This window comes from Lissotriton helveticus, chromosome 5_1 (genome assembly GCF_964261635.1).
Source record: "Lissotriton helveticus chromosome 5_1, aLisHel1.1, whole genome shotgun sequence".
Lineage (NCBI taxonomy): Eukaryota > Metazoa > Chordata > Amphibia > Caudata > Salamandridae > Lissotriton > Lissotriton helveticus.
The window spans coordinates 1,478,822,166-1,478,832,539 of record NC_136065.1 but is presented as its reverse complement, the minus strand read 5'-3'; the positions used below and the strand labels follow the sequence as shown (position 1 = coordinate 1,478,832,539).

The 10,374-nt window shown below is 47.2% G+C and overlaps 1 protein-coding gene and 1 long non-coding RNA gene across 4 annotated transcripts in view; one reads left to right on the top strand and one right to left on the bottom strand.

Moving 5' to 3' along the window:
* Positions 1-246: 246 nt before the first annotated feature.
* Positions 247-10,374, top strand: part of ST7L (suppression of tumorigenicity 7 like) — a 1,501,068-nt gene continuing 1,490,940 nt past the window's right edge. For all 3 annotated transcript variants that reach the window (XR_013594902.1, XM_078644466.1, XM_078644467.1), the window contains exon 1: positions 247-483. Coding sequence is in view for 2 of the 3 variants with exons in the window: in XM_078644466.1 (XP_078500592.1) it covers positions 255-483 (229 nt within the window). In the remaining variant the exon portion in view is untranslated. The remainder of the gene's footprint in view (positions 484-10,374) is intronic.
* LOC144755490 (uncharacterized) overlaps positions 3,840-10,374 on the bottom strand; it is a 35,495-nt gene continuing 28,960 nt past the window's right edge. The window contains exon 3 of the long non-coding RNA XR_013594903.1: positions 3,840-4,090. This is a non-coding gene — a long non-coding RNA (uncharacterized LOC144755490). The remainder of the gene's footprint in view (positions 4,091-10,374) is intronic.

The following is a 10,374-nucleotide window of genomic DNA, read 5'->3' as shown; positions in this document are numbered from 1 at the left end:
ATCAAAACCAAGTAATTTAACTGGACAAACGAGGGAAGTGAAACATTTGCTTCATGTTTGGGTGACAGAAAAAAGGTTAACATAGCATGTGAGATGTAACACAGAGATACAACCCTCCTCTAAATTAATACTTATCTAGTCAGAGTCCTGTGTTTCACATTGTTTCTCTTTTTAAAGCCTTCAAAGCTTTGCGTAAGTAGGATTTCTTCTATTTCTATGATCGGCGAGCTCTCTCCACGTGTCGTCCTTCTTTTATGCCCACGCTTCAGTTGTGTTTACAAATGTTCATGATGGCAGAAAACAAGAGCAGCGGGTCTCCGCGGCAAGGAAGTGATGCCCTTCAGCCTGAAGGGCTGCTGCGGAGAGCGCGGTACAATATGAGCTGGTGCTGGACGTATTTGTGGGTGCTTTGGCTATTTATGGTACTCTTCTTGCTTTACATCCTCCGGGGTCCGCTGAAGCTTTATGAGAACCTGCTAGCAGGTGAGAGCTGGTGTCTTTTATGTAAAAACTGCTTAGGGGTAATGGAGAGGAGAATGACGTTGTACACAGTGGAGTATGACTGAGAAGGTGGTGGGTGACATAATGCCAAGCTTCTACACAGGAGTTTTAAGCTTTCCTCTGCGAAAGTCCTGGGATTCTACTTTGTTCGTTTGGAAATGACACTCCCACTGTACATTCGGGAATGTGGTAAAGGCGGGCTTCTGTGCGTGGAGAGAGTCACTGCATTGTTGCCAAGGTTTGAGATTGCTTATGTGTGACATTTTCATAGTTTCAGTGTACTAATGAGTGACATTCAACGGCCAAATGCGTGACACTTTCTCGCAAATAAATTAAATGAATGGAGTCTATGCAAACTTATAAATACCAGAAGTTACACCCATATGAGCAACGAGAAACTGTAAGAAAATCTTGAATCTGCTGCAAAGCACCTGAAATTAAAGGGCACTAATCTTTCATGTGTTTCATTTGTTTTCTAGTGTTCCTCATAGCAGTGTAGGGTGTCGGAGCACTTTACATTATATACAAATTACACTGAGACAACGAATACTACGTGTGTAAATCACTCTGTTATTTCTACTCATGTCGGTACTGGGAGGCGAGGCAGATGGGATTCCATCACAGTCTTGCTCCTGCTGGTTGTGACAACTAGACTTATGAGTAAACAACTTAATACCTCCCCCACCCAAAAAATCTTTTTTTAAAGAACATTATGTTAAATTACACAGAGGTACAGAAAAGGTTTAAGTCCGGTATCTTGGATGACTTTTTTATTTAAGTGCATATCTTGCGTAAAGGAGATATTCACGGTCCCGTAGGAGCTTGGCTCGAGGTTAAAATATCTCAGCAAAACATTTTCTGATGATACCAGTCTCCATAGGACGAAAACTGCCAGAGTTGACCATTTACCTTTCTGACCTTGGTGGATTTAAAGGGAACTCAACAGGTCCACACTGGGCTCTACGGGCATTGGCCAATACTAGGGTTGGATTGGGATTAAAAATCGACCCAGGCATGCTAAAAAAAAGTGGTCAACATTTGCATATTGCCTTTTGGCAAAACTGCTTCAGCGAAATTGTATTTAAAAGAAAAGGAGGGGGGGGGGGGGTAAAAAAGGCACTGATTAGTTTACACTAGTGAAACACACCTGAAAACAAGTAGGGCCACTTTTGCTCAGGCACCCTGCCCCGCTCAATATGCATATGTTAATGGACCTGCCCAGCAAGTGAAAGGGAGTGACACCTCTTCCCATTGATAAAGGGGAGGTAATGGACTCCCAGAAAGGCCACTCAGGCACCCGCTGGCAGCAACCACCCAAATAGGCCCCCAGACTGCTAAAAAAAAGCAGCCCACACCTGGATTACGGATACCGATCCCTCGGGGATTGCCCGAGTGCTCTCATTACCAATCCGACCCTGCCTTAGATCCTATTTGCATCGTCGCACCCCCAAATTCCTTGGAAGACGTTACATCGGTGTAAAGCAATCAAGGATCTAATTCTCCGGAAGACTGCAGATTGGCTTCAGAAACCCAGAAGGGAACAGGATTTGTTGTCCTGCACTGACATTTGAAGCTCCCAGGTGTAAGCTCTCCGTGAGCTTTGCAATAAAAGGAGTAATGAAATGGAACAAACATTTCAAGGGTCCAGCAGATTTGAATATGCCTTTAAGTAGTGGTCTTACTATAGCGGTCCTAAGCTTTGTAGGAACAATAGCTAAAGACAAAGATGAATGACTTGGATCTTTGAATAGACCATTTCAGCTAAGGATTTTAAAATTGTTCCTGTGCACTTGTCCTTTTGTGAGATTGAAGGTTTAATGTTTATCAGAATTTCTGTGGCAGCTCACTAACGTCAATTCTGAAGGATGTAAAAGTCACCTCTGACTGAAAGGTAGGTGTGAATAATGTCTATAAAGGAGCAAGCTGACATTGGCTGTCTCTTGCCCAATAGCCTCACTTAATCGAAAATGAACATTGAGAGTGTTCCAAGCAACAAAACAAAGCTTAACTTCATTTAGAATGACCCTGATAATAGTGTATTCTTGGATTGTGTTGAAGGCCACTTTAGTGGAATTAATGGGAAAATGGATCTTGGAACTGAAATATTTCCTTTTTATTGATCAAACTAAGTGACTGTATTTCTGTAGTTGGCGACGGAAAATATTTGTTATAATAAACTCTGCTGCCGTAGCATTTTGTAGGAATCAATTATATATTTCCCTCTCAAAAGCCTAAACTGAAACTGGGTGTTCTTGCCATGTTATATTTATAGACCTAGTGTGTGTGATTACTAGGAGATGTTTGCAGTAGGTTGTACGGGATTACTTTCAAAAGTGGTGAAGTAGTATGCCCATTATGTTCAAGTAGATGATCATGGGTTGGAAGATGAGAAGAGACTTGTTTTATGGGAATTTAAGTTCAGATGGTATTGAGCCAGCCAAGCATGAAATTACACTAGGGTGGGAGAGAGTGAGATATGATGTTGGCAGGAGAGGAACTTTTAACGGCAGCTTCCTATCGGTAGCATGTATAATGTGCGATTTGCCAGAACCACAGAGAAAGTCACAAAGTTGCTCAAAGTATAGCTCATAGGGTGTAGGGTCAAGAATGGACACTGCTGGTATGCCTGTCAAGAGGAGGCTGGGCATGTGAGTGAACCTTGTAATTTAAGCTACAAAAGAGATGCATCTCGTAGGAGGAGAACTATTTGGATACTATTTGCCCATATCCATGCATTTGCTTAGGTTTTCAAGCATAACCTTGAGATGGATCCTGCTGAAGGCAGCAGAAAATGTATGGTGACTCGTGCCTTTTGTTCCTTGTCAGTAAATGGGATGTATTATATTCTGTGGTAGTGCAACCCCACAGTGTAAGGCACTGACCAACCCCTTTAAATCCCTTTGGTTTCATCTGTCAAACCCTCAGTTCAATGCTGGGGTAACTGTGGCTCTGAGCAGCAAGGCTTGCATAGAGGAACACGTGTTCAGCATTTAAACAGCACTAAAACACTTGAAGAAGGAATCGATACGACATATAAGAAATCTGACACCAATTTATAAAAATAGACTGTATTTTTATAAGAATTTAGACAGTAGAATCAAAAAGATCCACTGGAGGGTTCCAGAGATATGGATTTTACAAGCAATAATAAATCAAAGCTATTTCACTGAACTGCTAACAAGCCTTGGCAAAGTCAACGATTTGGACACAAACTTTTTCAAAGAAAACGTATGTAAGAATCAAAAATTAGCTAGCATTCGCGCCAAGAATTTTCAATTCTATTAAGGACACGGAGGCGAGGATTATGCTTCTCATTCTTTACTGCAAATCTCACAGCAGCCAATGAAAATGCGTATTTTCATTAAATAACAGTAAACAAACTACATATCCCATCATGACATGTATATAGGCACGCCCCCATTGTCCATAAGAACCCTTTGCGTGCGGCCATCTTCCTCTTTCTTTGTAGTGAACAACTCCAAAATAACTTGAATAACATCATAACTCCTCCAACATGGAAGAAAGAACGTCCTCCTCAGGTTGAATATCCTGGCAGTCTTCTGCGTTTAGTCAGATTTCTTGACTGATCCTGAAACAAAGGAGATGAAACCGTAACCACCGAAAACAACTGGGTGGGCAAGCTGTTACACATAACCAAGCCGGGTGGGATAATCCTCGCCTCCGTGTCCTTAATAGAATTGAAAATTCTCGGCGCGAATGCTAGCTAATTTTTGATTCTATTACAGGACCGGAGGCTTCAGATTATGCTAGTTTAACGCTCATTGAAAACAACAGAGGTAATATCCCCCACCGGCTTATAATAATACGTCTTAAAAGTAGTCTGCGCTACGCATAATGTCCTGAATGCTGGAACCCAACCTAAAAGATTTTGACGCCATAGCGCCTCTTACAGAATGAGCACCGAATATGGTGATGTCAATGCCAGCTTCTTTCATAACATAACGAAGCCATCTGGCAATGGTGGCGGCCGCCACAGCTTTAAAAGGTTTTTGCAAAGCAATTAACAACTGTGAACAGCCCTGAGGGCCTTTGTGCATTCCTCATATGTCTTCAAACATCGTACCACACATAATTTTTCATTATCATTAAATGCATTATAACTAATATGACGTGACATTGTTTTGGTGCGTCCTGTAATGGTAAAAGAAACTCCTTCCGGAGTAAATACTCCACCTGTAACGTCGAGAGCTCGCACGTCCGACGAACGTCTGCATGCAGAAAGGCAAAGTAGCATGGCCAACTTGGCCGATAATTGTTTCCTAGTTAAAAGGCCGAGGAATGCCGTTTTCTTGTGGATGGTGCCCAGGCCTGCCTGATAAAATCGGAAGTCCTGCTCGAAACCCCTGGCAGTTGCCACTGCTCCCTGGAAGCCTCCAAGCCATCAGCTGAAGCCTGCCTTCCACTATCAGTGGGTGTCGTTCCTGATGAGGGCCCAGCAATAGCACCTCCGACTCCGGAAGGAGTCTGGGGAGGTCGCAACTCCACTGCAATAACTTGGGGAACCACGACTGGGACGTCCACCATGGCGTCACCATAACTATCTCCGCCCGTTGTCTGATCACCTGCGACATTACTCTGGGTATCAGCATGAAGGGGGAAAGGCATATTGAATTGCCTTCGACCAATCCTGAAGAAAGGCATCGGTCGCTTTCGCCAGCGGGTCCGGCCTCCAGCTGAAGAACCACGGGAGTTGGTATGTTAACCTGGAGGCAAAGAGGTCCGTCTGGAATGGACCCCAAATTCTCTGTATTCACTGAAAGACCTCTGGAAGCAACTCCAGTCGCTGTAATCCCTGAGGTACCTCGAGTTCCAATCCGCTACCTGATTGGACCGACCCGGAAGATATTCCGCTATTACCGATATTTGATACGTCAGGCAATAATGCCAAAAATCCTTGGCTATCTGCACAAGAAGCGACAACCTCGTGCCGCCCAACTTGTTGATGTACCTCACTGCCGACACTTTGTCCATGCGCAGGAGGATACAACAAGAGGTCTGCCTCGGCGATAACGTCCGCACGGCGAACGACCCTGCGAGCAGTTCCAAGCAATTTATATGCAAGGCAAGCTCTTGTGGAGACCATCTGCCACCTGTGGAGATGTCTCCGCAGCGCGCCCGCCAGCCCCACCGGCTGCCGTCGGACTTGATTATGACTTCTGGTTGGGAGCCGAAAATCGCTCTTCCGTTCCAGGCGTCCACATGGCCTAGCGTCCATTGTAGCTCGGCCCGTACCTCCTCTGATAGAGGGATGACGTCCGAATAGGATAATCCCTTCTGAAGATGTCTGATCTTTAGGCTTTGCAGGGCCCTGTAGTGAAGAGGGCCCGGAAATATCGCTTGGACAGATGATGCCAAAATCCCTACTACTCTGGCAATCGCCCTGAGAGTTACTGTCTGGTTGCTCAACAACTTCCGGATCTCCTTCTTGAGATCCTTCAGTTTCGCCTTTGGAAGGCACAGCTGGGTCGACATCGAGTCTATCGTGAAACCCAGGAACTCTATTATCTGAGTAGGAATGATCACTGATTTCTTTGGATTGTTGACAAACCCTAATGTTTGAAGCAGCATCGTCGTAAGGGCGAGGTGTTGCAGAAGAACCTGTTTACTCTGTGCCATAATCAGGATGTCGTCCAGATAAATTATAAGACGTATCCCTCTCTCCCGTAGATGAGCCACAATCGGCTTCATTATCTTGGTGAAACACCAAGGAGCTGAGGAGAGACCAAAAGGCATAGCCAAATATTCGTACCATTGGCCATTCCAACTGAACTGTAGGTACCTGCAATGCGGAGGAAAGATGGGAATGGAGAGGTAAGCGTCTTTGAAGTCCAACCTGACCATCCAGTCCCCTTCCTGAAGCAAGTCCGTTAAAAGATGGATGCCTTCCATCTTGAAGTGATTGTACATTAGAAATTGATTGAAATCCCTGAGGTTCAGAACCAGTCTGTTCCCACCTCCTTTCTTTTGTACAATAAAGATGTTGCTGCAGAAGCCGCGAGGCCCTTGGATGATTGGTGCTATCGCCCGCTTCTGCAGCAACCCCATGATCTCCGCCTCGATAAAGCTGCGATCTTGTTGGGTAAAATGGAGATCTGCAGGCGTACCTGATTGAACAGGACAAGAGTAAAACTCTAAGTGAAAACCCTGCACTGTCTGTAACACCCAGGCGACCTGCGTTAAATCCTGCCACTGCCGCAGGCAGTGTTGAGTACGACCCCCCAACAGAAGAAGAGAAAGGTCTGAAACGCTCACCTGTGTTATGCTGAGCCTTGAAGTTCGCTCTGTTGGTATTTGACTGGTACCGTCCCCTGTTGAACCTCTGGCGAGATGGGTAGAAGGTCCCGCCTCTGGTGGAGTCGTAGTTGGCTCGTCCACGACCAAAATCCCCTCTTTGGGAGCCTTGGGGACCTCCACGGCCTGACGAGCGACCCCCGCCGTGTCCGGCCCTGTTAAAAACACCCTGGCTAAGGGCTCTCTTGATCCCTGTCTAGGCCTTATCCAAGGCCGTGAAAGTCCCAACGTACTTTGAGACGTCCTTTACGAATTTGTCGCCAAAGAGTTGACCCGCTGCTAGGGGTCCCGGTTCTGCTTCTGCCAACTCAGTCAGGTTACTATCCATTTTGATTAAGAGAGACTTTCGTCTCTCGGACGATATGGCGCAGTTGGCGTTGCCAATGAGGCATATGGCCCTCTGAGTCCATCCTGCCAATACATCCGGATCTACTGGGGTAGAGGATTCTTTGGCCGCTAAGGCCATCTCGAGGATCTTGGCTAAGGGACCCACCACATCCAGCATTTTGTCCTGGCATCCTCTCCATGCGTGGTCAAGACCTCGCTTAGGGTCTTTAGAAAATTTGCGGACAAAGGTCAAGAGGCTAGCATCAATCTCTGGCGTTTCCGCCACCTTGTCCGGGAGTTCCGGCCGTGGACACTCCGATTTGAGGCGATTACGCACCTCTCTTGGGAAACTCTTCCGAAGGTTCTCATGTAGGTATGCTGCGACCGCGGTGGGAGGCACCCATTCAGAGGACCTGGGGTGCATTATATCAGAAGGGTCGAAGGTGAATGGGGTATTGACAAGTGTCACCCCAGTTGGCTGAGGCGTCTTCACCTTTTTTGGAGGAGGAGACTCCTCCGATGTGTCTGTATCAGTGTCCGTGTTTGTGGTGTCAGTGTCGGTATCTGTATCGGCATGGGTCTTACACTTGGCTTTAGCCTTGCCCTCCGAATATGAATGGTTAGCTGCCTCGCTGGCTGGCAACTCCGCTAGTGCTTGTGCATGTGGCCACTTAACAGTGTCAGACGAGCTTTGGCTAGCTGTAGATGCTTCTGCGGCTTGTCATAGCCGTGTCTCTTAGCAAAGCCCTCCAGTTGCTTCCTGATAGGGCGTAGGGCTGCAGCTAGGGCCTGTTGAACCGTTTGTGGGACTGTGGTCTCCATAGCCCTGTTAACCGTGGACTGGACCGAAGCGTCCAAAGCATTTACTAAATTGTCCTCCAAGACAGCCTCCTGCTGTTCTTCATATGTCTCCTCGGCGTACTCCTCTGGGTACTGCTCCCACTAAGCCATTATCGGGGGTGGCGTGAAAACTCTGGTATTAATGAAACCCAATGATAAAAGGGTCCTGATAAGCCCCTGTCAAGCCACAAGGAGGGTAATGGGGGGGGAGGGGGGCAGCCCACCTGCACACTAAGTCTCAATCTTATAAAAAAAACCTCAGCAAAGCTGTAATCAGATGAGTCAGTGACCCTGGCCAAATAATGATCCACTGAGCGTGTGCACACTCAACTTAGGCCTGTATTTTACTACCTTGAGCAGGCGATATCCAAGGCAGAGAGAAGACCGTCCCTAACTGCGTGTAAAACTACTTGGAAATTCGCGCCCAATCGCGTCTGAAAACGCCCAAAAAGCAGCCCAATTCAGTGCTGTGGGGAGCGCGTGTTCGCCGAGAGCCACCCGGTCCGTGTAGCGTCATCGGGCGATCAGGGGAGCCCTTGTGCATGCGCGTGGAGTGCACTGAAGTGAGGGAGTCTCTGAGACACCGGGAAACAGGCTCATAAACATACGGTCCTCGGTCTGCCCCCGGTCAGCGACCGCTACCTCTACACGTGGCACCGCGTGAGTCTGAGCCACAAAGGAATGCAAATGAAGCAACTACGGCGAACCAACGCGACGCGCCCTAAGGCCCGCGCTTGCCTGCTAAGCACAATCCCTCAAAGATAGTTAAAGTGGATATATATACCCTATACTCGCGCAACAAACATGCGGTAAGTCAATAATAAGCAGTTAACAAAAACCCTATGCCAAACAGCATATAGAGGGAACAAGTGCACTTATCTCGCTGTGAGCAGCAAAGAAAGAGGAAGATGGCCGCACGCAAAGGGTTCTTATGGACAATGGGGGCGTGCCTATATACATGTCATGATGGGATATGTAGTTTGTTTACTGTTATTTAAAGAAAATACGCATTTTCATTGGCTGCTGTGAGATTTGCAGTAAAGAATGAGAAGCATAATCTGAAGCCTCCGGTCCTGTAATAGAATCAATGTGGTCAGTTCAACGTACTTGGAGCGACCTGCTTCGGCAGGGAGCTAGTCAGGGGGACCAGCAAGGTCCTCAAGAACAGTTACCTTAACAGGAGAAGCAATCTTTCAACAGTTCCAGTAACCTTATTCGTGTTGCAATGGATTCCTATGGATTGGTCCTGATGCAAGGGATGAAGGGTGTTGAAGCTGCTCTAAGGATGTGGATGTGACTCAATTGGCGGGGTCTTTCTGCAGGGATCCTTGAAGATGGTGAGGGGGGTTGTTAGACCTGGCATCATTGGCATGAGTCTCTCCTCCATTTTTTCTGTTTGCCTCCTCTGTTTACGATGTTTTTGCTGGTATATTGCTTTGGGCACCGTGCCACTGCTGATCAGTGCCACAGTGCAAGTGCTCCCTATGTGAAATTGCTGTATTGATTGAATTCCATGTTTGGCTTATTTGGTTTACTGTCAGTCCCTAGTAGAGTGCACCAGGAGTGCCAGGGCTTGTAAATACAAATGCTGCTAGTGGGCCTGCAGCACGTGTTGTGCCACCCACAAGAGCGGCCTAGTAAAAGTATGTCTGAAGGTCTACCATTGCTAGACCACGTGCAGTCTGGTACTGTCACGCAGACTGCGCAAGTACACCTACTTGCCAGTCCCTAAACCTTCCCTTAACTTCATGTTAGTCACCCCTATGGTAGGCCCGAGGGCAGGGTGCATTGTAAGCATAAGGTAGGACAAGCCTGACAAGGTTGGCATGTCCTATTAGTGAATTACAGCCATATTCGTTTTTCACTATTGTAAGGTGACCTGCTCTCCATCAGTTAGAATGGGCTGCCAGGATTATTAATGCTATAATCCTAGCGGGCTCGGGGAGCATGGTGCAATGTCGAGTTTGGTATCCCTGAACTCAGGGTTTAATAACGCATCCGTTTGGGTGGATGGTTTTTGGACTCTGTGTTTGAAAATAGCACTTTTAGAAAGTAGCTATTTTCTTGTCTAACTGTCTACCGGTCTCTGCTGGTTCTGGTGTGCGTGTGACAGGAGCTGGGTGGCTCCAGAGGTCTGAATGAGTCAGTGTGGGATGAGTGGGGCATTTGCTTTGAGAGTAGGGGAAGAGTAGCTCCTGATAGCCTGCCCTGCCTGATACAATGCTGGCTCCGCCCCCCTGCCAGGCGACTGATGACTCTGTGCCTGCCTGGGACTTTCCTGGCCCACCTCCTGCCGGGCAACTGATGGCCCTGCCTGCCAGTGACAATGCTGGCTCCGCTCCTGCTGGGCGGCTGAAGACTCTGCCCTGCACAGTGAATAGGCCAGGTGCTTCG